The sequence below is a fragment of the Eurypyga helias genome, unplaced genomic scaffold (genome assembly GCF_000690775.1).
Source record: "Eurypyga helias isolate BGI_N326 unplaced genomic scaffold, ASM69077v1 scaffold7253, whole genome shotgun sequence".
Taxonomy (NCBI): Eukaryota; Metazoa; Chordata; class Aves; order Eurypygiformes; family Eurypygidae; genus Eurypyga; species Eurypyga helias.
This window is the reverse complement of record NW_010240514.1, coordinates 17,163-43,820: the sequence shown is the minus strand read 5'-3', so window position 1 is coordinate 43,820 and position 26,658 is coordinate 17,163. Positions and strand designations below refer to the sequence as shown.

The 26,658-nt window shown below is 46.8% G+C and overlaps 1 protein-coding gene across 2 annotated transcripts in view; it reads left to right on the top strand.

The window, feature by feature from the left end:
• Positions 1-19,950, top strand: part of GABRR1 (gamma-aminobutyric acid (GABA) A receptor, rho 1) — a 28,916-nt gene extending 8,966 nt beyond the window's left edge. Inside the window, exons 2-10 of one of the 2 annotated variants that reach the window (XM_010148458.1) lie at positions 5,576-5,629; positions 7,327-7,433; positions 8,830-8,897; positions 11,283-11,506; positions 14,619-14,701; positions 16,245-16,385; positions 16,841-16,993; positions 18,618-18,814; positions 19,663-19,950. In XM_010148458.1, coding sequence (XP_010146760.1) covers positions 5,576-5,629; positions 7,327-7,433; positions 8,830-8,897; positions 11,283-11,506; positions 14,619-14,701; positions 16,245-16,385; positions 16,841-16,993; positions 18,618-18,814; positions 19,663-19,950 — 1,315 coding nt within the window. The remainder of the gene's footprint in view (positions 1-5,575; positions 5,630-7,326; positions 7,434-8,829; positions 8,898-11,282; positions 11,507-14,618; positions 14,702-16,244; positions 16,386-16,840; positions 16,994-18,617; positions 18,815-19,662) is intronic. The other variant, XM_010148459.1, reaches the window with a different exon arrangement.
• Positions 19,951-26,658: the final 6,708 nt, after the last annotated feature.

Below are 26,658 nucleotides of genomic sequence, written 5' to 3'. Positions count from 1 at the left end.
TCAGGTGGTGTGACATTTCCGTGAACACTCAATATGTTCAGGTTTGTTTCTTTTTTTTTTTTCTTTTGCCGGTGTTTATGTCCAGGCAAAGAACAAAGGAAGTGAAAAATTTAAAGGGTGTATATATGTCTCCTGCCTCTGTGTATTTTGCATTCTGAGATTAATCTATATTCGACTAATACTGTATTAAAATGGGGTTCTCCTTGGATTTTCTCTATCACTCAAAAGTAAGATGATAAACCAGCTCCGAATCCCACTGTTCCTCAGACTCTGTGATGTGAACATCAGAAATTTTTTTCTTTCCCTGATTCTTTTCAGAGATTTAACCACTTAGCAATGGGTCACCTTTCTTCACCGTCCTTAAACCTACTAATCGTATGCACACATGACCCAACTTAATTACAAGCAAACAAGAGCTTGCCAGATGCCACGATAAAATACATTTAGTGATTAATTTTCCTCAGTTTTTAGTGGCTCGTTTGCAGCTCACAACTTTGTAACTCTCCCAATTTGCATACAAATTAGTGCGTTTCTCTCCTGCATTATCCCTGGGAATTACTATTTTACACAGTGGATCCTGTCTCCTGGGGAGCATGCCACTGGATAAGAGCTGCTTCCCCCCATTGTGAGTTTGCTCTTTCCTCCCTCAGGTGCTGTGTGGTTTTTCTCACAGTTTAGCTACCTCACTTTTCCTCCTGCTTCAAAGGAATTCTTTGGGTTCTGGAATACCTCTCAGTCTTCACCCAGACCTGCTGCACTACCTCTCTACCAGCATCTTCTGCTTGCTGAGAAGGTCTTCCCAATTCATTTGCAAGTCAAAGGCATGTTATGGAGGAACGTCCTACGAGCCCCCTGCCCCCAAACCTCTTTCCTTCCTTTGGGACACCACCTGGGAAGTCCCTTAGCCCAACGAGGATCATGCTGGGCCATGCATCTCCAAGGGTTGGGCAGTATCTCTGCCCTGCATTGCGACTCAGGCAGGACTGTCCAGGGTGTCCCTGCCCCAGAGTCATCCCACAAAATGACAAGGAACCATTTGAAACCAGTGTGTCCTCTCTGCTCCTTCTGTCATCTTTCCCTTTGGCTTACCCAGTGTTTCCCCTCACTCCCCATCTCTGCCTATCCAGCCTCTTTTCTCCTGGGTCTTACCCAATGCATAGGCTCTGTGACAGGTCCAAGCTCTCTTTGCCTCTGCCCTCCTTTTTCTCTGCAGAAAACTTCTGTATGTTTGTGCATACAACCCACATCTCCCCCAGTCCCTTCCTGCCTCTCCCCCATTCCCTCAACCAGCATCCCCCACCTGGATTGTGCCTTTAACATGATGCTGACATGGTATGAACCCTAGGCACTAACTGGTCATAAAACAGAAGGAGAAACAAAACCTGGTCAAATATTTAGGCATAGGTCTTTAACAAGACCTTTACATTTCTCATAGTTCTTTGGCAGTACCAATACACCTCTGCCATTCCCGTGTCCTCCCCACCAAGGCTTTTTCCCCTGCGGGAAGCTGGGCTACCTCCACCCCTCTCTCCTGGTCCTTCTGCTTCAGGCAGCCTTGCATCAGGGCCTTGCTCAGAGAGGATTTTACGGGTAGTCTGAGGAGAATGCAGCTCTTACCCTGCCTGGCATGGCATGAGGTCTGGGCAGTGTGGTGGGTGTTGGACGGGAAGCTCCGCACAAGCTGTCTCGTGGTGTCCATGCAGGGATGGGGAGCCCAGAGATGGGTGTCACAGCACAGCGGGCAGGGGTGAGGGACTTTAATTACTTTCCAATTAAAAATGTCTGCTGAAAACTGGCTGAGCAAGCTCCACACCCTCCCTCAACTTGTGTCCGTGATACAAGAGGCTGCGAATTGGCCATGCTGCAGCACCGCATGAGCTGCAGAGCTTGCATCGGACTAAATGAGCACGTGGTGGAGGAGAGTCCACAGTCACTGCACCAGAGAAGGGGTGGAGGCATCACCCTGGCATGAGGCAAGCAGAGAGGAAACAGGCACCCTGGGTGTCCCTGCACCAATCAGTAGCTGCCAGGCTTCCCAGGGCAGCTCAGCGTAGGAGGTTGGGGTCAGTTGCAGCCCCTGGCCAAACTGTTGCTGATGACGCAAGTAACTGCAGGGGTACAGATTATGCCACAGCCACATATCAACAAAATTTCCTGAGACAGGATCTGATCTGACATCTCTGATCCACCATCCTCTTTGCAGACCCAAGTATACCATAAGGGATGGAGAGGACAAACTGCGTTAGCCCAGTATGCCAAACCCACCAGCACCATTCCTCAAGTTCGTCATCCCTCAGACTCGGAAAAGGCTATGTGAATCTGGCTCCATTACTTCCAAAGTCAAGGTGTTTTTTCAGCTGTCTCGGCTGACTGTGGACATGATTTATGCAGGTCCCTGAGGTGCTTGCCTTGCTCCCACCAGTTATACAACTAAGTACCGCAGGCACTTCACGTGTTCCATGATTATCCATAGCACAGGGCAATTTCAATGCTTTCTCTTGACCCTGTGACAGAATTGGAAGTTGCTCACACACCCTGGGCTAGTTGGCCAGGTCACTGGTGCTCATCCCTCTCTACATCCCTATAATGTATTTCAGCAACTTAGTACAACTTTTCCCTTGAAGAAAATACATCAGATCTTGCTTTTTCCTGAAGAACTGAAATTTTATCTGGATTTAACTCCTCAAGGAAGAAATGTTCTCAGAACCTAATGAGATTATCCTAAGAAGAGTGTAAAATAGGTCACTGCCTACTACAGGTATATTGCCCCCAGTGGAGAAAAGAGAGTGTAGTTTGTCGGTGGTAAATTTATCCTGCATAAGTACTTACAAACAAAAATGCTAAGATGGGTAGTGACTTCTCTCACGTTTGTTGTGGTTTCTTCCAAAACCTCCTATTTTAATGATGAAGAATATTGTGTGTTATCCGGTGCAGGCTGCAAATGCAGACCTGACACTCCCCTGTGACATATCTTGTGAAGCTGGGCATTCGGAAATGCTTGTTGGGACCTTCCAATGTCATGGTTGGGCTGTCTCTTCTGAAAATCAAATATGGTTATCCCTAACCCTGTGACCCTTTTTTACCTGTGGGGGTGGATCTTGGGGAACAATGATGACTTTGGATAGGTTGCATCACCCCAGCTGCCATCAGGGGCCTGAGAGCTGCACTAGCAATGCACAGGGAGCACTGTGAATAAAAGCCACTCTCTTCCACTCGTTGCTTTTTCATACAGTGTCTAAGTAAGCTTCATGAGCCATGAAATGCCTTTTGGCGCTCTGTTAGGAGATAAATATTGGCATTGGGGAAAAAAGAAAAAAACTTTTCCATTATTCACTATATTTCACCTCAGGAATTACTGGTTAGTTTTAAAGACAGCCTGTCACCCCAGCAAAGGCAGGAGCCATACTGCTACACAGTGTGGCCACGGTGGCAAACAATTGCACTGACCCATCTGCGAGCAGCATCTCCTGAGCATGGCTGCCTGCCACAAACACTCAGGGACAGTAGACACACGCGGGGAAGCCATAGCAGCCTGCCGTTGACTCACAGCCCAGACGGGCAAGCTAATGGGGTGCTGTGATAGAGCTTCCACCAGTCACTTAACTCCCCAGGAACTGGACCAGAAAATCTATTTATTGAGTAGAAAGAAATGAAGCTTCAAATTGCAGTAACTGGGGAATCATTTGCAACAGGAGAATGTTTTGCTGTCACAGGAGGCAGAAAAGCCGGGGGGGTGGGGCGTGGGGGCTTGATAACCTCAGAGCTGGGACAATGGGAATGAATGGGTCTTGAAAAAAGAAGTGAAAGGGCTGAACTAAAGCACAAATGAACACAGTCCCCTGCAGCGGTTGGAGCATGGGGGACATTTTACACTGGTTTGTGATAAGGAAATAAAGCTGAGTTTGGAGGCAATGGCAATCACCTGGAAGAATTAATAGGAACCACTTGGATTTGCTGGGTGCAGAGGATGGAAGATTCAGCCACGAATTGTTGATGGCCATGTCTTGGATAGGCAGGGTAGGGCCGAGGCCAACGTGAAACATTAGATAAGCTCTACAAAGAGAAATGAAAATTAGAAATTGCAAGAACATGGCCTACTTCATCCCTGTTTGAATACCAGCATTATTCCTGAACAGCCAAGAGTTTACTAGGGCACTTTAAAGTCATGTAAGTAGGTCAGCTTGTCACCAGAATCTGCTTATCCCCAAAACACGTGAAATTACTTCCTGATGGCCAACAGATGAGAAGCGGGCAGCAGCGAGACACGTCAGCAGCTCCCAAGGGCGTATCAACAAGGCAGAAGACTCCAGAAAATGCGTTTTTATGTCTGCAATTTACATTTTGCTGTGCTATGTCCAGGTCCAAGTAGTGCCGAAGAAGTTGCTCCTTGCAATAGCAAAGGTGCTGCATGGCCCGAGGTTCCCTAAAGCACTAGTCTGCCTTTGGGCTTATTCCCAGCCCTCCTCTGGGAAGCCTAGAGCAGATCCTGGCAAGAAACCAATCCCACATGACAAATGCTTCACTTCAGGGCAAGCCAGTGATACAGGCCAGTGTGACTATTCCTGGTCTGGGCGATGTGGAGGTTCCGTGCTTCTCTGTGGCAGTAGAAAGATGAATTTCCCTCCAAAGCTATCAGTTTTCAGAGAGTTCCCAGCCCAGGGAAAAATCCTTCTGCAAGGCCTGGGGTTCAGCCACCACTCACCAAAGGGACAATGGTGCTCAGGTGAGGACACTGTTTTTTGCAAAAGGAGTTTTGCCTCTAAGTCTGTACAGCAGGACTGGAAATGTATGTTAATGGGGGAAAAGTCTCATTAGTAGAGATGATTAGAGTTAGTGTTTATTACAGAGAGAAGCACTTTTTTTAACCTTTAATTAAAGATGAATTAGAACTGTTAAATGTTTAAAATGTTGCTTTTACTCAAGCTAGCACTTACGTTGCTAAAAGCAATATTCTTTCCTTTAATGATAAAATCAAATATTGGCCAAACACCTGAGAGAAGCTTTCTCCACCGCTGGCTGGGAGAGAGTATGAAACCAGAAGCCAGTATTTCCACAGGTTTTTACCTGTTTTTTTACCCCCTGGAATATTTTGAAAAAATTTTTTCTACTCATGAAAATACCCAACTGCCTCTGGTGAGTAGGTGGAATGGCTGTGCGTAGTTGTGAGGGCTGTGGTCCCTGCTGGCAGAGGCCCCGGGGCAGCCCACCTTGGCCCGTGTAGCCAGCCTCTCTCCAGAGCCCCTGATGGCGCCAGCCATGGCTGCAAGAGGAGGAAGACGAGCCGCCCGCTTGGGTCCTTTGCCAGGCAGTCAAAAAAGAATGGTGTTCCACCTTACAAAAATAACCACTCCGCTCCTTCTGCCACGTCCCGGCTGCGAGCCCCCGGCACCCCCACCCTCTACACCCTGCGCCATGCCCAGCCTGGCACTGGCCTTCAGTAAAAAGGTAAGAGCCATTGCACACATGACAAAGTAACGCCACGGGGATGCGGTGCTTCCCACCACACCTCCCTCGTGACGTCCTCACCCACCCGTGACTGCCTGTCTCAGCTCACTTTTCCTGTGTTTCCACGCAGCCGGCCGCAGCGGCAGAGACGGGAGGCCCACGGCGAGGCGCACAAGCAAGGCAGGTAGGCAGAAACCTCTGATGGCTGCCGATGGCCCAGCCCCAACGGCCACATCCCTGTGGCCGGGCTGAGGCTGGGGCAGGGGACAGGCACACCACCCAAGCGTGCCAGTCACGTTTAGGCAGGACTCGTGCCATTAGCAGGATCCAGCAGGCCCCAGAGGAAGCTGCATTGCCTGATGCCCTGGAGAAGGCACGGTGTGATACCGCGGCCATTTGCCATGTCCCCTTAGGCTTCCTGTTGCACTGCTGCGCAGTTTGCGTTGCTCATGCTGTGCCCTCCCTCCCAGCATCCCTTCTGCAGAGCTGAGCTCCCCTCCACGGGCTCTCCATCACACTGCTCCTCCTTCCCTCTGCCATTTCCAGGGAGAAAGCATGGTCAAGCCTGCTCACAAATGTGGAAGGTTTTGCCAGTGACCTGCTCTCCTGTCCCAGCAGGGTATAAACCTCCCCCCATGCATGCTCACAATGCCACAGGTCTTTCAGGGGATGAATTAAATCTGAAGCAGATGCAGGGGCCACCTTTTAAAATATCTGAGAGTGGTAATTCCTGACTAGAACTTGATGATGGAGGTAGATGACCCGCCATTCCTAGAAATTATTAAACTGAGACTGGGCATCTTTCTAAGGTATTCCATAGTGCACATAAAGCTTTGGGATTGAGAGAAGAGTCTCCAGTAACAACTCTGGTCTCTGTTGGGAGATTTTTATATTGGCTTCTCATGGTAAAACTGCCCACAAATTTGTGATAAGTACAGCATGACTGAGCAGTCTCATCTGGGAGGAGCTTTATCTCAGGAATATATTCCCCATCAAGTTTCTTTGTTGTCCTGTTTTTCTTTAATCTATTTCTGACTTGTTTTGTGTGTATTCAAACAAGTGCCTCTCGGAGCATGCCACCTCTTCTCAAACAGAACCAGCAAAACCTTTTGAGCCCTCCTGCCACGCGAATGTCTGGCATGCAGCTGGCTCTGAGGGCAGCAAGGCTTCACCTACATGATGGAGCAACCCAGAGGTGCTGCCACCACCATTCCAGCCAAAGCACTGGGGCACTGAACAGCATTTTGCACTTTGGCTGTGGAGGAAGAGCAGAGCATCCTCCGCCCAGTGTTTGGTGCAACTCCAACAGCTTCTGGAATGACCCTCTCAAGGTCTTTCATGCTGAGACCTCCTAGGTCTTTAATGCTCCTTTTTATCATCCTTAGAAATCTGGGGCAGGAGCCAATCATTTTATCCTAAGTCAGGGGATGGCCTGCCTCCTGGCCTGGTTCCCAGCATGTCTCCATTTTGTTCCTGGGCAACAGCCAGTAGCTTATTTGATATATATTTTCCCTAATTCCTGGCCTCGTGCCCTGTTATATATCAATGTCAGGGATGCTTCTCCCCCGTTTCCATTTCCCCCCTTATCCACACGCACAATTCCTCCAGTCCACACGTTTGAATGATGGTCTCCAAACTGTGCTATGAGCAGAGGTAATTTTACAGAGTCAAAAAGTCACAAAACAAATGTTTTCTGAGTGCCAGAATGACCAGAGGTGCCTAAGCTGTATGTCGAGGGCAGGAATCATTTTTTAATGACCTCCTGCCAAGCACTGCAAGCATCTGTGCGGTTATGGTCTAAAGGGTAATGGAGTGAAGCGGGCGCGTACTTCTCGTAGGCACTGCTCAGGGCTAATAGCTGTGCTTCGCTCTTCCTGGTAGCCCCATCCTAAAACGAAGCCCGGACATTACCAAATCTCCGTTGACAAAGTCAGAGCAGCTGCTGCGCATAGACGACCATGACTTCAGCATGAGACCAGGTTTTGGAGGTATGAAACGTGCACGTTTCTCACTGTTCCTGTTTTACACTGTCGCTTCTTTATATTGTTAACACGTACTCAGGTGAACAAGCAGATTAACAAGCAGACCGTTTTCTGCCTCTAATATTTGTTATTTTTGTGTTGTGAATTCATGACATGCTCAGTAGGATAGGGGTGCAGGGAAATAGCCTTCTTCCTTGGATAAGCAAATAGCATAGTCAAAGGCATGGAGATGTGAATACAGACAATATTCCTTGTATTCAGTGACACTTTCTTCTGATAAAAACCTGCAAATGCACCTTATATTTATTCCCAGATGATGGGGAAATTCTAAGATTTCATCTTACTACCATCTTCCTTTGGCAATGTGTGTGCATTCTCAAATCACCTACCATGCTAACTGACCAGGCCATTGGATTTATAACCCAAAAGAAAATATTTTGACTGCTGTATGTTAATTTTTGCTCACGGTTTTGTGGCTGTCTGCTAGAGCAACCTAAGCTTTCAGGGAAATGGATGAAGGAGAACACGGTTTCTTTCAGCCCATCGGATTAGAGAATGTTGTAATTTATCTACCCTTTCTGGCTGACAGATGGTCATTCAAATCCAGGATACCATTATATACTCTGATGGAAGAAGATTTTATTGCTAAATGCTCAATATACCAAATACCAGTATGTTCAATTAATTCTAAAAGGTTTCAGTTTCATAGCCGTCCGCTAATGTGAGCACTGTTTATCTTGACAGATCTCCTGCACTGTAATTGCCAGAGGTATGTGCAGGGCTAGTCAAAGCCTGGAGGAGGGAGAAAAGATTGAAATCCCTATTACGTGGGGTCCCAGCCCAACCCTCCCCTTTGGAATGCCCAGACTCAGTGGCACATGCCTGTGTCCTGTAACACATCCCCTTGCATCACCCCGTCTGTTCCACAGCCAAGCACTGAGTGATGTGAAAGCCAAGTACACGGAGCAGCTCTCAGGCATGCTGTTAGCCCAAGAAAGGAGCAGAAGTGAGGGCAAAATCTGGAGTAACCCTCCCACATCCCTTTAGCTGTGCCGCTGCTGCCCTCCTTGTGAATGGGTGCTTTGCAAAACCTCTGGCCAGCGAGCCCTGCACCCAAGGACGGGTCACAGGGCTTTGAAATTTTGAAGGGACGTGTATGGGATGACACGTTAAAAAGAGAAAGTCAGTGATAGGTCGGTCTCATTGCGGATTTTGGTTGTTATTAGCAGGCTTTTGTTATGAATGCAAATTACTTCTGTTTTCAACTGGTTTACTGTTGTTTCTATTTCAGACTGAACACCGATTTTTACCTCTAAAGTATGAAAGCCAGAGGATTACTTTGTCTCACCGGGTTTGCACTTTCTCAACGTTGGTTTTTTGGTGTTTTTTTCTGTTTCCCCAGGTCCTGCAATTCCTGTGGGCGTGGATGTCCAAGTTGAAAGTCTGGACAGCATTTCTGAGGTGGACATGGTAAGACTCAGCCCATGCAGGGGAATGGGAGCACCGAAGGGGAACGGGAGGTGGCCCTGCATGTACACCACAAGGCTTACACCAATTTTATTGACCCTTCCAAAACCCACAGCTTCTCAGACCTACGCTGTTAAAGCATCCCCAGGGTCTTGCAGCAGCTCAGCTTTTGCTCTGGGAGAGAAAAAAACAAATCACCGTTGCATGCCGCTGCTGCGAGCGGGTGCGGAGATGTTGCGCACCATGGCCATCTGGTCTCACTGCACCGATCTCAGCTTTTGGGCAGGCTGGGTTATTTGCAGTCAACCATCCCCTTGCAGGGTGAACCAGGGTCGCAAAGCCAGGGCACATCATGTTCTCCCCAGCTCCGGGGAGCCCTCCAGCTGTTCCCCCCTTCCCCAGTGCTCTTGGCACCCTGCCCGCCAGCCATGGGGACTCGGAGCTTTCGCCTCTCCAGGGTGGCCCTTCTGGTTGAGAGACAGCTTGTCAAGGTGGCCAGAGAGCCCCCGAAAGGCCTCAGCACTTGGAGGCAAAGGGAAAGTATTTGACGTTCAGGATTTTAAAGTTTAAATTTTAAAAAACAAACCCCCCACAGTACTCATTTTTTAAGCAAGCATTATGATTTTGAGTGATTTTCCTCTGTCTTTTGCTCCTCATGTAACACCCAGAAACATATGAAAAGCACTCTATGGCCTCAGGTAAAAAAACCCATTCTGAGTCGATTTTGGTTGTTTGCAAAATAACAATGGATAGACTTTATATTGTCAGAATCAATTCTTTTTAGTTCATGTAGCTTTAAAGAAAAAGACCGTGATGCTTTGCAAGACCCTTTCTTGCTTTTCAAATGCAGAGACATCAGCAACAGAGATCTTCACTTTGTCCTAAATTTAAGCTTGAGGAGTTGGATATATCAATCTTGCCTTTCCTCTTACATTCTGACTGTTTGCAAGAAAGTGGTAAAATAACAGAGGATGTTATTAAACTTCATTAGGACGTCACAAAGCAGATTCTTCTTGTCCAATTAATTTAAAAATTTATGAATAGCTATTATGGGCCGCTGAACCTGAAATGGACAGAGCTTTTGCAGGATGCGCAGGACAGCTGTTTTATCTAGAGGAAAGATGGGAAGAAGAAAAAAGCAGATTGGTATCCAGGATTGGAAAATAATTTGCAAATATAATGGGAGAGTTAATAGTGTCTCAGAGAAATGGACCAAAGGAAGAGGGAGATATTACATAGTTACTGCTTGGGGGATTTTCAGATGATGCATTATAAAATATTGTGATTCCCAGTTTAATAGCCCAAACCCAGTGTTAATAAATAATTTCTAATGAAAGTTGACAATACTTGGTTTTTCCACAGCAACCATAAATGTAATTTTATGCAAAAAAGTAAGGCATTGGCTTCTCTCTGAAGAACCAACACCTGTCAATTTATAACTGTTTAAAGGTTACATTAATGCATAGGAGTCAACATAAAAGGGTTCTCAGAATGATATTTAAATTTCAGTACAGGGAAAAGGTGTTAAAAAATACGACAGAATAGATAAAACGAAAAAAGGAAATTACATGGTCAGTGGCTTTGGTAGCTTCAGCTGGATGCAGTATAAGGCATTTCCAAGAACTGTATTGGCCTTTAGTGTACTCATAGAATCATAGAATGGTTTGTGTTGGAAGGGACCTTAAAGATCATCTAGTTCCAACCCCCCTGCCATGGGCAGGAACACCTTCCACTAGACCAGGTTGCTCAAAGCCTCATCCAGCCTGGCCTTGAACACTTCCAGGGATGGGGCATCCACAGCTTCTCTGGGCAACCTGTGCCAGTGATAATAACATAGTAATAATTACAGTAATAATAACATAGCCTGCAGTTAACTAATCACTTCTACTGAAAAAAAGACTGCAGAAACACCCATGTTTAAAAATGCTTGGAAAATGTTGTGAAGAAAAAAAATCCAAATGTCAAATAATTTCAGAAAAAAAACCTTCCTCTACTCCAGACACCAAGGCAGACTGATCAGTCTTTGACACTTCCCTGAGTTTCTGGGCAATACCCTCTGTTACACTGGAAGATGTCATGCTTATAAACACTTGTGTGTGAGTTTCTCTTGAGATATGAGAAGGGTTCCTTTGACATGAGGAAAGAGGCAAGCCCAAGTGTAGTTGCTCCCAGGGTCAGACTCCAACTACAACAGAGCTCAAAGAGAAGGAGCATGCTTTGGATCTAAGAGTACAATATATGAGGAGAAGGAGAAAAAAACCCTCATTTTGGTCTAATTCTTGGTTCCTTCAGGAACGGTGCTTTACATCCTGTGGTTTGTCCCAGGGAGAAGAAGTCACTGCTACCTTGGTAAAGTGTTAAGGTGTAACAGAAACCTGTTTGTTGCAGGACTTCACCATGACGCTTTATCTGAGGCACTACTGGAAAGATGAGAGGCTGTCCTTCCCCAGCACCAACAACCAAAGCATGACCTTTGACGGCAGGCTGGTGAAGAAGATCTGGGTCCCCGATATGTTCTTCGTCCATTCCAAGCGTTCCTTCATCCACGACACCACCACAGACAACGTCATGCTGCGGGTCCAGCCGGACGGGAAGGTGCTTTACAGCCTCAGGTAAAGCTGCGTTCGGACAATGTGAGCTGGTAGTGGAGAAACAAAGCCGTTTAATTGATTCCTGTATTGTGTTTTTGCATGACTTCATACTAAAAAACCCCATAAGAAAGAATGAATGTGCTGACCATCCACCAACATCTGAGTCCCTGTGCGAGTTCACTAAAGCGCCTGCTGCAGGAATCCAATTTCGATGCCAATGTTGCTGGTTCCACCAGCATCCCGTCGCCTTGTGTGCGTGGTTAGCCCCTGCTCCTGCTGTCGGGAAGCTGTAGCCAGGTGCGGCAGTCCCCCGGAGCAGCTCAGCGGGCTGCGATCCCCAAGGAGCACAACTGAAGAGGCAAGGCACAATCTGAGGAAGAGGGCAATATCTGCCAATAAACAGAAGTCCAGAGCAGCTATAGCTACCCACTTCACCATACAACAAAGTCTCAGGGCCTAGAAAAATATGCAGTTTCTATTCTTATAGGCAATTATGAAGTATAAATTATACTGAGTGCAACTTTAGATTTGTGGTAAGCAACATCCTGCAGCAGATGAAGTGACAAGCTTCAGAGCAAGGGTGTATAGCTCCTGGTGCCCCACATCTATGGCTAGAGCAACCCAAACACTTGACCTCAATTTTTTTGCTTTTTGCTCACACTTCATGTGAAATGCATGAAAGCTCCTTGAAGGGGGACATTTTGGGTAAATGCTGTTTCGTTCTCTAGTTTGAGCAGTAATCCCACTTTCTGCCTTATTTTCCAACTGGTTGATCAGATTTAAGAGGAAAATTGCTGACTGAAGTCTGAAAATTATTAAACCAGGATTCTTTCTTTCTAATAAATAACACATTCATACTTGGAGACGCTAAGTGAGTAGCATCTGTCAATCTCCAAAAGAAACTAAAATCAGTGCTTCTGTTTTTCTTGGCTGCAGTTCCATCCAGTTAAAAAACAAGTATTGCCAAATGACCCACAAAAAGCTATCAGAGGGGAAATTGCTGTACCATATTCTGATGCAAGAGTGTTGACATCACCTCCACAGCAATGAAACAGCAAAATATATGATAAATAAACAAAGCATCAGAAGATAGCTAATGTATTCTGAAGGACAAAAAGAAGGAAAATCTGACTGATAGGAGGTCAGAATCAGTAAGATGCACAGATTTAACTAATGATAAGGTTGCAGAACACGTTGCTTGGGAAAGCTGTGGAGGTCTTTAAGGGCATGTTAGCAACTTGGGGAGTAGCAGAACTAGAGCTGAGACTGCCATGGGGTGAGAAGATCAACTTCTCAGCCTGCTGAGGTGTTTTATGATTTTATGAAAGGAAGGCAAGTGATGTGGTTCTTGATTCCCTGTGGGGTATCAGTTTGGCAAGAATTTTCTTGTTCTGTTTTATTTTTATCTTACTGTTCATTGGAATTCACAGCCTGAACACCGTCTACTTTCTCATTATTAAAGCTTTTTCTTCACTCAGCATATTAGACAAGGTTCAGGTGTTCCTTAGGCCTTTGCAAAGTTTTCTCAGGTCCCTAGTACAATAAAAAAGGACAATAAAATGACATTATGTTCAGCGATAGCATGAGTGCCTATGTACTCCTTCATTTAGCTGCATGATACCAATCAATCATCTATGTTGCTAGCATTTATGGTTGTCTAAAGAAGAATAATATTGAACTACTCAGATTCTGCCACACAGTCTTGTGCTTGAAAAAATTGTCTTGTACAAAATGGTTGTGAATGCCTTGAATAGCAAGTTGACAGATTTTCTTTATTTTATTCAGTGGCAACTGCAGGTTCGAGTGCATTATGAATGCTGGGGAAGAATGAATGCTGGTCTCCCCTTAAGACTGAATGGGTCTGCCTACCTACCTTTTCTGCATGCCTTTGCATGTGGATTATATTTTTCCTTGGTGACTGCCTTTTTAAAGTTCTTTGCCAAACTTTGTCTTGTCTTGGAAACCACTGTGGACCTCACTGACACCTAAATCTGAGCCAAGCACTTTCACTCAAAGACTACATACAGATAGGAAAGCAACATAGAATCATAGATTTAGTCTGGAAAAGACCTTTAAGATCATCAAGTCCAGCCATTAACCCAGCACTTCTAACATCACCATCAGTGGGAACCCGCACATGCAGAAGGGCTGCTAACATAAGAAATTGCATTGTGTTTTTATCACTGCGTGACGGACATCTGTCTACCATTAGCCCTGCTGTAATTCAATAGAATCATAGAATCATGGAATGGTTTGGGTTGGAAGGGACCTTAAGGATCATCCAGTTCCAACCCCCCTGCCATGGGCAGTGACACCTTCCACTAGACCAGGTTGCTGAGAGCCTTGGCCAGCCTGGCTTTGAACACTTCCAGGGATGGGGCATCCACAGCTTCTCTGGGCAACCTGTTCCAGTGCCTCATCACCCTCTCCAGGAAGAATTTTTTCCTGATATCTAAACTAAATCTCCCCGCTTTCAATTTAAACCAGTTACCCCTTGTCCTGTCACTACAGGCCCTTGTAAAAAGCCCCCCCCAGCTTCCTCGTAGCCCCTTCAGGTACTGGAAGGTGCTATAAGGTCTCCCCGGAGCCTTCTCTTCTCCAGGCTGAACAAGCCCAATTCTCTCCGTTGCGTACCAGCTCCAGCCCTAACTCGAAGGACTGGTGGCTGATACCCGGGTGTGATCATCAGGCTCTCATTGAGTAGCTGGAAGTTCACAGTGTGCAGAGAAATTACCTGCATCCTTCATGGCACTAGGATGGCTTTGATAAATGTAAATTATTTTATCGTACAAAGGATCTGTTGATAGCACAGATCTCTACGGAGAGAAGTTTGCTGGTAGTCAGAGAGGAAAAAGTGCCCTCATTGCTCTTTCCCATTTTCTGCTCCATTATTTTTGTCATTCAGTAGCAATTATGGTGGCCTAGCTCTCCAGTCACCTTTTCTAGCACTAGTTTGCTGAGAAGAAGAAATGGCTTTAAGTGGAATGGCTTTAGCTGAATGGAAGGTATTTTATTTTCAGCAGACTGTTACTGTCCAGATCATTACTTAACAAAACCCACAACCTGCCGCTTTACTATTTTTCAGTCACATAAGAAGCCAAGTTTTTAATGGGGTGGCCTTTATTATTCCTAGAGTCACAGTTACGGCAATGTGCAACATGGATTTTAGCCGCTTTCCTCTGGACACACAGACCTGTTCCCTGGAGATTGAAAGCTGTAAGTAAAGCGGGGGCATAGAGGGCCTGAAGGCTGCACCTAATGGGCACCCAAATTTGTTTAGTTATATCAGTAATTATACCAATAATGAAACTGCTGCTACATTCATGGGACCTCTAACCAAAGGCAGCAGACTTCAACGCCAAGAAAACCTCCCTGCCCATATTTTCTCACTAGAAGTAGACAATGTTTGCAACAATGCAGTGTTTTTAAACCCCAGCTGTGAGTGCTGCCCTGCCAGCATCCCGGAAAGCCAGGCAGGCTGCCCCACTGCTGCCTTGTCCCCAAAGGACCTCGAGCTGCTTGCCTTCAGGTTGGCAATTCCCAGCAGCACCTGCCTGTCCACGTACCCTCAAACATAAATAAATGGCACTCTGCCCTCCACGTGCACCATATGCCCTCCCATGGTGCAGAAAGCATGACGGGGCAGCGACATTAATCACCTTCCTCTTGCGTTTCTTATACCCATGTGAGCTAAACCCAGCTTACACCCACACATAGCTCCTTTGTCTCAGGTATGACGCACACATGAGCTGGCTGGATTTCATACAGAGATATTTTAAACTTTCAATTTTTTTCTTCTCCTTCTTAAGCTTGCAGTAAAGAATTTATGATATTTAAATATATTAAATATACTAAATATATTTATGTGTGACTTTTTTCTCCCTCTCTGGGAAGAATTGTTACTAAAGCTCAACTGAAAGTATTAACATTACTATATTTCCACGTGTATTAAAAAAACCCAAGACCTGTAATGTTCATGTGTGCATCGCAAACAGAAAGTTTACCCAACAGTTTGTCCTCCGACATGCCTCACACTGTTAATGCCCTCTTCCTCCCATCACCCCAAGCAGCTCTTTCCTCTAAGTCTCCTTTCCTTTGCTTCTGATTTTGGGATGATTGCAAGGGTCAGTTTTTCAAGTTCTGATGTGTGGATTACCTGACATACACATTATGTGTGAGAAATTATGTTTAGAGAACAGAAGGGTTTACAAAATGCAACAGGCATCAGGGCTGAGGGCTGTGACAATGAGCTCATCTACTCTTCAATACAATCATGTCACAGAATCGCAGAATCACAGAATGGTTTGGGTTGGAAGGGACCTTAAAGACCATCCAGTTCCAACCCCCCTGCCATGGGCAGGGACACCTTCCACCAGACCAGGTTGCTCAAAGCCTCATCCAGCCTGGCCTTGAACACTTCCAGGGATGGGGCATCCACAGCTTCTCTGGGCAACCTGTGCCAGTGCCTCACCACCCCCTCCAGGAAGAATTTCTTCCTGATATCTAATCTAAACCTCCCCACTTTCAATTTAAACCCGTTACCCCTTGTCCTGTCACTACAGGCCCTTGTAAAAAGCCCCTCCCAGCTTCCTTGTAGGCCCTTCCTTGTTTGTCCACCATCGTCCTGTCTCTCAGCCTGCCGGTGTCATTTGGCCTCTTCAGCTGGGACCTCACAGGCAGCCTGGAAGGTTACCCCGGGTTGTGGGTGCGATAGCATCTGATTCAGTGCACTGCACTGAGGTTTGCTCTGCTCCCCTAGATGCCTACACTGAAGATGACCTCATGCTCTATTGGAAGAATGGGAATGATTCCCTAAAAACTGATGAGAGGATATCACTCTCCCAGTTCCTGATCCAGGAGTTTCACACCACCACAAAGCTCGCCTTTTACAGCAGCACAGGTGGGTACTGGGGTGGTTGCCAGAGAGTGGGTTGGGGAAGAAGAGGCTCAAAATGTCCCTCAACCTTGGCCATGAAGGACTGTTCACTGGGAGTCTCCCTGTGGCCCATCAGACCTGCCTGTCTTCCATGCCGAGGCTGCTGTCCCTGACACACACTTCCATCTTGCTGGTTATGCTGGAAGGGCAATCCCTCTTCACACCAAGCCCTAACATGAATTAAACTCTCCGGGTGCATGGGTTATATTACCTTTTCTGGAAGGTGCGGTCCTGAGAGATGCTAGGACTTCGATTGTTGGTTTAGTAAGGAGTCTTTTCTGTAAAGTGCAACAATCTGTGATCATTAACTGTGATTTTCTAAAAGCAAACGAGGCGCTATTACCCCGGATGCAACGTCACCTTGTCTGAAAGTAGCTTGATGTTGGCGTGACTTCTTTTTCCTTCTCTGTCTTGCACAGGGTGGTACAATCGCCTCTACATAAACTTCACTTTACGCCGACACATCTTCTTCTTCTTGCTCCAAACCTACTTCCCTGCCACCCTGATGGTGATGTTGTCCTGGGTCTCCTTCTGGATCGATCGCCGGGCGGTTCCCGCTAGAGTCCCGTTAGGTAAAAACAATCTTGTAGTCAGCAGAACTAAATGACAATTGCTGCAACTGCAGCCTTGACCATCACGCCGAAATCCCCTGTGCTATGCACTGCCCCTGCACTGCCCTGTGGCACGAAAATCAGCTGTGCCACACGCGTCTGCTCTCCATCTGCCCTGCGCTGCCAAGCGAATTGCCTTCCCTGCTTGCACAAGCGCCAGCTGCACGCGGTGCTCGTCAGAGTGCAAACATCCCACTCTGATTTATGGCTGTTAACAGAGAATGGGCACATAGGGAGCCGGAGCGTCGGGATCCTTCAGAGACTTCAGTGAGAGAGGAGGTGAAAATCAGTTTTAGCAGCCCTGACAAAACTTGGGTTTATTGAGTTTTGCTGGAGGAGGGAGGGTGGAGGCAACACAGTCAGCTGAGCTGCATTGTTCATCTTGTTAAATGAGTTTATGGTGCAGTGTGAGGGATTCAGCTTCCCCTTTTGCAGCATCTTGCAGTCAGGGGAAGCCATGTGTCAGAGGAGTGACCAGGGGAGCAGAACTACGCTGTGGGCATAAACCTTCTTCTAAAGCGGATGCTTTGCCCTTAGCAAAGCGCTGTCTGTATTTTTGCAGAAGTTGAGCCCAAGCTTGCTTCTGCTTATGCCAGGCAACACACCTCACCGTTTTATCTATTGTTATAATTAAATTCCTCAGGGGAGAGGATATATGGAGGCATAACAGAGATGGCAATGAGGCAGTTATCCATGTGTGTGTTTAGAAACAGCGTCCATTGCCTTGAGACATCATTAAAAGGAGCATAAGGGTTTGGGCCACAGCTTTTCAGGAGACGTAGGCACTGCCGTTAGCAGTACTTTTCACCACTTAGATACTCCTGTGGATCTTCTGTGCTTATACACATCATTTCAACTTTCATAAGTGTGACGTAATTAGTCCCTGAAATAAGAGGGCCACAGAGAGCCTCCCTCAGAGCCAGGATAACACCGACCTACAGGGCCTCCTGCCCTTGCTCATGTGTTCATTGTGCTCACCCATGGTGTAACGTGGGGCAGCATTGCCCTGGGGGGGGCCATAAGTCTCTGCTCTTGCTCCAGGGAAGGCACAGACCAGGCTTGGGAGCTGGATGGTGACTTCAGTGCCTTCCGATGAAGCAGGATGTCCCAGGAGCAGATGGAAAACAGGCTTGGGGAACTGGGTGGAAGCAGCAGGGCTTGTGTTCATGCTGTGGTGAGGTTGAACTCAAAGCTGAGATACTCAGAATCTCAGAGTGATAGAATATCTCGAGTTGGGAGGGACCCATAAGGATCATTGAGTCCAACTCAATGTACTTGTACCCCTCCAGGGACTGTCCTGAGCTCAGAGATGGAGCGCAGCCAGCGCAGGGTCTAAGTGCTGCTACCTGGCCGTGGGGTGGGAGGCTGGTGGCGTGGCAGGGATCCAGGTTAGGAACACCCCGAGACCAGAACTAGAGCTGTTTTCAACATGAAACCCCCCCGTTAGAAATCGCCTGGCCCCTCCTCAGGCTGTGACACCCATCACCCGAACGTGACAAACAACACCGCAAGGTAGATGGGGATGTCAGGAAATTGTAATGGTTCAAAAGTGCGTTATGGGCTCTCTCTGCTGGTGTATTCCCAGGGATAACCACCGTGCTGACCATGTCCACCATCATCACTGGGGTGAATGCCTCCATGCCCCGTGTTTCCTACATCAAAGCAGTGGACATCTACCTGTGGGTCAGTTTTGTGTTCGTCTTCCTCTCGGTGCTGGAATACGCAGCAGTGAATTACCTGACCACGGTGCAGGAGCGGAAGGAGAGGAAACTCCGGGACAAGGTGGGGTTTTCCATGTCCAAGGTAGCTTTATGCCCCTGGGAAAAGGTGTGGCAAATGTCTGGAAAAGTTTGGGAGTACAGTGTGCTGCTCTCAGCTGCCCGGGAAGAATGCAGTGCGAGCAAAGCCACCAGCAGCGAGGCATTCCGAGTGATAAAGATTCGCTACAGACAACCCACCCCGCAGCTCGCTGCTCTTTCTTAACAGTCTGAGGACGCTAACTCCCTCTGCATGCAGTTCTCCACAGTCTGCATCCATGGGGCAGCTTTTAAGATTTTAAGTATTTTGTTATACTGAAGACCCAAACCTGTGAATAGCACCGGAGGGGTACTGCGTTTTGGGTTTCAGATAACATGGCAGATTTCCCCCATTTTTCTCCAGGCACAGTCTAGACTTGCAAACAATGCTCCGAATTTTCCCCTTCTGCCTTCCTTACATCCCATTATAACCACCCGAATTTCAGCCTAAGTTCCCGTCTCCAAATGGGGCAAGCCTCATACATTCCTCCTTGCAGATTCCCTCTGCCCTCTTCTCCGATTCTCTCAGCTCCAAGGTACAGGCCCAACCTTTATTTACACCCTGATTCCAGCCTTAAGCCATATGAGCTTCTCCAGAGCGCCCCACTCCCTCCCCGACTGCTCTGTATCCTGCAGACACAAAACTAGAAAAGCAAAAAGCTGCTACCCAGCTCCACCCTCTCGTTCTCCCTTTTGTGTCCCAGGAGCCCGAATTCTCCAGGCTTGTCCCCTCCACTGCTTTTGTCAGGAGAAAAGGGACGTCTGTGATATCTGGACAAAATCCCATGTTTTTCTGTCTATCTCAACCCACCCCACAATTACCTGTGTCCGCAGCTTCCCTGCGCGTGCAGCCTGCCTCAGCCTCGGCCCATGATGATGGATGGCAGCTACAACGACGGGGATGTGAACGAGCTGGGGCACTACGTGTCCGAGAACGGAGATAAACAGGACCGAATGATGGTGCAGCTGGCACTGGGGTCTGAGAGGGGCTCGGGCAGGAGGAAAAACCCGAGATACGTCAGCATGCGGATCGACACTCACGCCATCGACAAGTACTCCAGGATAATATTCCCTGGTGCATACATTCTATTTAATTTGATATACTGGTCCATTTTTTCATAAATTCACGTAACTTCTGTAGTCACAGAGCATTGTGACGTTATATGAAAGTACAGTCTCATAGGCTAATGGAAAGAAAACGGGAAATTGTTTTAATTGGAAGATTGATTTTTTTTTCTGGGATTTAGGGGTTTTTTTTATTAGAAGCAACTCATCTGTGGCATAAAAAATTGTGCAAGTTTCGCGTTACAGCAAAATATAGGAAATACAATCTAAAATTTTATACTTATTCAAAGCTGTGCTATGTCCTTCTTGTGCCTCACAGGCCACTGTAAACTATTTTGACAAGTGACTATAATTGCCAGTTGCTTATAGATGGTGCATCCCCCATTTTTTGCCCCCAAAATCCCAATTCTCCAAGTACCCGAGTGTGCGCACGCACCTTTCAACTCAGCAGAACCACAACGTTCTATACCAATAAACACATGAACATGCAGGTACTTGCGTGTTTGCAGGATGAGGTCAGAAATGGTCATGACAAGCACAAAATATCCAGCACCAGGAAAACACACCAGCGAGGTTGCTGATGGCAACAGCTTTTCGCTGCGTAAGGCATGCTGCCCTGGCAGAACTGCACTCACAGGTCCATGTGGGAATACTTTCAGGCTCGTGCTTTGTCTCGATCATATTTAAAACAGAGAAATCTATCCAGGCTGTTTTGAGTATACTTTTAAAATATGACTTGACCATACTTTTAAAATATGACTTGCAATGTACATTTAGTAAGGAATGAGAAAAAAACAGACTTAAAATCATAGAATGGGTTGGGTTGGAAGGGACCTTAAAGACCATCTAGTTCCAACCCCCTGCCATGGGCAGGGACACCTTCCACTAGACCAGGTTGCTCAAAGCCTCATCCAGCCTGGCCTTGAACACTTCCAGGGATGGGGCATCCACAGCTTCTCTGGGCAACCTGTCCCAGTGCCTCACCACCGTCTCCGGGAAGAACTTCTTCTTTAATTTAAACCCATTACCCCTTGTCCTGTCACTCCAGGTCCCTGTAAAAAGTCCCCCCCAGCTTCCTTGTAGCCCCTTCAGGTACTGGAAGGTGCTATAAGGTCTCCCCGGAGCCTTCTCTTCTCCAGGCTGAACAAGCCCAACTCTCTCAGCCTGTCCCCATAGCAGAGCTGCTCCAGCCCTCTGAGCATCTCCGTGGCCTCCTCTGGACTCACTCCAACCAGTCTATATCCTTCTGATGTTGGGGGCCCCAGAGCTGGACACAGCACTCCAGGTGGGGTCTCACCAGAGCAGAGTACAGGGGCAGAATCCCCTCCCTCAACCTGCTGGCCACACTTCTCCTGATACAGCCCAGGATATGGTTGGCTTCCTGCAACACTAACCAAATCCTGTGGGCAACATAAGAGCTCTCCTTGGATCTGCTCATCTGGGTCAGTGGGAGTTTTGATCTTGAGTTTCCTGGGAGAGGAAACAGGTTTCTCTAAAAAAATGGTCCAGTGGAGACAATCGGCTGTCTACGAAAAGAACAAAAATACGCCAGGAGAAGACGCTTCCCTCTGGGACAATCTGGGCATTACTGGTCTGTACAGCCCGAGAACCTGTGCCAGCCTGGAAATCCACCAGTAATTGCACTCGCTTCCAGGAAAAGCCTAGCTCATCGGTTTTTAGTAAAAGGGTAATAGGAAGGTGCTCAACAGCTGACAAAGCAGTAGCAGGGCCTCTGTATTCCAGTTACTAACAATACCATGCCAAAACCTTTGGAATGAAGCAAAAAGGAGCTTCTACCATGAGGCAGCAGCTCCACTGCTGACCAGGGTACAACCACCCCACTCCGCTTTCACGCTGTACCCATCGCCCCGGCACCCTGCCACCCACTGTGCCCTCGGAGCAGGCTCAGCACCCTCCCAGGCAGGAGCAAGGAGACACTAGGCATTGAAGTCCCAACTCTCCATCACAGCTTCTGCAGGGCAGCCAGTCAGCATATAAATACTCCATATGGAAAAGGCAAAACCTCCAAGGCAGAAGTAATAAAATGTTTCAGGAAAGCAAGAATCGGTTGACCGGAATCAGGGCCCTGTACGGTAACAGGACGATGTCTCAGAAAGTGAGGTCACTCAGGTGGTCTGCTGCCACGCATCCACAGAGTTAACTGAGGGTTGGGATTAACAGGGTTGGAATAAACACAGACACGCTTTTCCACACAATTACAAAATTCATCATTCCCTGCACAGCAGATGCTGTTGTCTTTTCCAGGTGCGGATCAGCCCAAAGCAGTTGTGTCTCCCAAAGGAAAGCGAGTCTCCTTACAGGGAATCTGCCCTGGGCTGACTGATCTGCCGTGACACGGGCATCGCGCTTGTTCCAACACTGCTGGTTGTCGCTTTCATTTCCTGAGTGAATAAACGCCACGGAAACACACGCGGCATTTCTCACAACTGCTAAGGTCGTGACCTGCAGAGCTACCTACGCTCACCTTGCATTAGAGCCTACGCTCCATGGGTCAGGCAACGGGATCACAAAACCTAAAAATCATTAAAAGACACACCCACACACCCAATAGTTTTACTGCTCATTTCCGCGTGGTTTTCCTTTCACATGCACATACTATCTTAGCTCCATTTTATCAAGTTTCCTTCATACCGTCTCATTCTCCAGTAGGTTATTTCAAGAGATTACAAAAAAAGACCTCTATTTTCTTAAACCATAAACAGTGAAGGTAGAAAGGCGACTCTGGCAAGAGCAGATGAAAGGCTGGCCACCAGGTTTGGCTGCCCTACCTTATTCCAACGGCACCTTCCCCCCACAGACAGCTCCAAGATTTCTTGGGCACGAGTTGCACAGAATGTATTTAGAGTCTGGCTATTGTAAGAACCCATCTGTTTCTACAGTTTCAGAACAGCACCAACAGAAGCGCCAGATTTTATGCTGAGCTCTCCAGCTTCCTAAGAAGCTCAATGCTCTGTAGTTCGCTGCAGTACCGTACATTCCTCTACAGGGTCATTAATCTCATGCTACATATATTATCTGGCACCTGGCCAACATGTTCCAGGAGATTTTGAAGATCCAGGCGGGAGCTGGAATTCTGAACTCCCCTGCTTTCCGTGGGAGGCCGGTTATCAAACGTCCCATGAGATTTTCAAAGTTTCCCTTCCCGCTCGTCTCCCTGAACAGATTCCCCAACCTCCATGCTTGGATTTACATTGTTAATTTACTTGTGTTTTATTTGGAAAACTCTAGTGCCTTCTCAGTCTTATATAAGCGTGTATATAGGTGTATTCTGTAAGTACAGGGTATGTCACATACAGCCCATGTTCGCTCTCGGTAACTGTACTCGTGACATATCTACATCCAGTTTTTCGGCTTTTAACCTTCCAGGGTATGTTTTTTGTATCCGATCATTAACACTCAGCCCCTTTCCATTTCCTCAATAAACCAGAGTGACTTGCTTCATTTTGTTTACTTCTAGAATCACTCAAAATCACAATAAAATTTCACATTTGTACAGCATTGTGTGTTCTCTACCTCCAAAAGAATGATCTACTTGAGTTTGTACGTGTAGGTAAGACCTTCTTAGCTCAGGACCTGATCCAGTCAAACATCAGATGTCCCTAAATCCCGTGACACCAGCACAGCTGGAGCACCCTGGGATTTCACAGGCAGGGCCCTGATAAGAAGCCTGCACACCAGCTCAGAATCCCCAAGAAGATGACACTAAACTTTCCATCCCAGACTGTGCATCACAGTCCTCCTCCTTCCTGCTTAGGGCGCTACTTCGCAATATAACTTAGACCAATTTCTTGGAGGTTAACCCTAAGCCCAGCCTGGGACGAGGCTGTTTGTAGAAGCTGAAGCGAACTGGCAGGTCTGTGTGGATTATGGAAAGACACAAGTTCTGCCCGTGAGCACGTCTAGATTAAGAGCTTTGGAGACTGAAGCCTTTAATAGTCTTTAAGGATGCTGCTAATTACTGATAGGGCAAAGCAGCAAGGAGGCAAACTTCAGCCAGCAAGAGACAGCAAGAAAGCATGAAGATTGATGATCTCTCTTCTTCCCCAGCAGGATATTCTCATAATAATCGAATCATCAGATGTCTCTCTATGTGCTGCATGCCCAGCAAGTGATTCTCTGAGTGCAAACCATAGAATCACAGAATGGTTTGGGTTGGAAGGGACCTTAAAGACCATCTAGTTCCAACCCCCCTGCCATGGGCAGGGACACCTTCCACTAGACCAGGTTGCTCAAAGCCTCATCCAGCCTGGCCTTGAAGACATCCAGGGATGGGGCATCCACAGCTTCTCTGGGCAACCTGTTCCAGTGCCTCACCACCCTCTCCATGAAGAATTTCTTCCTGATATCTAATCTAAACCTCCCTACTTTCAATTTAAACCTGTTACCAGCCCTCTGATCAACCAGATCCAAAGTCCCTGCAAGCCCCGCTGAGGAGCAAGCAGAAACCCCTGGGTCTTCCCTCCCCTGCGCTTGCTCACATGGCAACCCAGTCTCTGACAGAGCACTGAGGCAGCAGCAAACCGAGACCACCTGAACCGTGTGTTCCACCACCAGCTCGCTGCCTGTACAACGCACCAGGACCGTTCGGACACTGGGAAAGCCATACAGGTTGTAGGGGGTGAAGCATCTTCCAGTCTCCAGGAACCAAAAGTATGTATAAACAGGAAAACGAAGGAAAAATCACCGCACTGAATTTTAAGTACTTGTCAAGCAGTTATTATGAAACAAGACTCTGGGACTGTAATTCTGATGAACACGTGCTCCATTTTTGTGCTTTTATCCTGTGGCAGGATCTGGAGAAGCTAAGAAGAGATGACAGATATTCCAGTTACCTTTCAGACTAAACGTCCGAGCAGGTAACTTCACGTGGTTCTCCAGAGTAACCACGAGCGATAGCACTGCGTAACTGGCTGTTAAGACTACCAACAACCACACAAAATTCTTTCCTAGAACTGAGGCATTTGGCTTCCCACTAATATTTTTCAATAAGGACCATCCAGATGGAGTTGTGGCTGGGAAAAAATCTTCGAGGAGTTTGTCAGGTAACTTTTGGCTTTCATCAGCACCTAAAGGAACCTGAACTGGCAGCAGAATGCTGTCAGCAAGTTCTAAGGTTACTCCATAGATACTAAAGACTTACTTCAAGGGCTGATGTGTTACAACTCTTCTTCGCAGGAACAGCCTTACCCCGTGGCTGCAGCGTGCTCAGGTACGTAGTCCTCCAGCAATGGGAACAAAACGACAACAGAAATACAACTGACAAGACCATAAAGCCGCATCCCATTAGCTGTTTGAAGAACAGCTGCAGGACCCTTCTACACCAGGCAGCTTAACGCAGCAGGCTTCAAGTTGCCTCCTCCAAAACTCTTCATAAGACGAAATCCATCGCATTTCAAGGTTGATTTTGGTTTGCTTTCAAGCAGGCTTATCTTTTACTCACATTTAAGACAGATTAAATAAGGAAACATGGGTAGGCTGGCAGAGGCTTCAAGTTCTTTACCAAGTGTGGACACAGTCACCTCATCCTTAAACAGCTGTGATTTGCCACCAGCTGTTCAGAATCATGTCAGCAATTAGTTTATTACCTACACATTGTGATTAATTGCTGAAAGTAGTGTTCTAGACAAATATTGCAGTATTCTTAAATTACAAACAGCTTAGGGAAGACTGAAGTTAGGGTAGCTTAAAAAGCATGCCAGGTATTTTCATATATGAGATTTATGAGCACAAATTACTGAAAAAACATGAGTTTGATTCCCACATGAAATAAATTTCTCATATATGGTAAGGGGACAGTAAAATCCTAACATTAAATCCCAAACTGCTTTAGTTCTGGACCTTAAGAACGAACGTTCTGAGACATAAACCGGAATTCTCTTGCCTGGGAAAGTCGGAAAGTATCTATCCTTGGAGGCTTTCAGGATTCAGCAAATGAAACCAGCTCACCTGATCTGGTGTTGGTGATAACCCTGCTTTAACCTGGAGCCTAGACAGGGTTCAGCCTAACAGAGATCCTTCCAAGACCCTTCCCAAGCACCATTCCTATTATTCTATGAATTCCAACATGCTGTAATAGTTAAAACAGCCCTAAGATAAAGACTAGCATTTAAATATTGTATCTGAAAAGCATTAATCCTCATAAAAAACCTGCTCACTATGGCAGACCATAACGGAAAGCTTCCAACACCTCGCTCTTACATAACCATGCCAATCTGGGCCAGGGGGGAGGGAATCAAACACTATTCAAATGTAGTCATGCAGCATCCCAATATCAACCAAAGCACAAGAAAACTGTCACAATTAGATTACTTTATTGGTATCAACTCATCTTTAATCAGCGCTTCAGTTTCATCTGAATTCCAGCAATGATCACAACGAAATCAAGACACGCTTTTAGCGCAGAAACGTTTAATTAAATGATCTTGGGCATGATGCAGCCTGCAGCCAGTTAGTCTGGACAAAGACAACAGAAGGCTGCATTGCACATCAGCTTGGAGGGAACACAACAACGCAGCATGCATTGCTATCCCTGGCATCCTAACACTCCATCCTAAAAACAGCAAAGCAAGAAGTTAAGCAGCTCATGCAGGAGGAAATAAAAAACCATGTATGGTAAAGGAAATACATGAACTAGCTCGTTAACCCAGAAGAACTTAACAAATTGTAATTGTGCCTGAGAAGTAGCAAGGCAGGGTTCAAATTAAAAGGAGGAAGTTCCTTTGACAAACCTTGGACCAAGTTTCA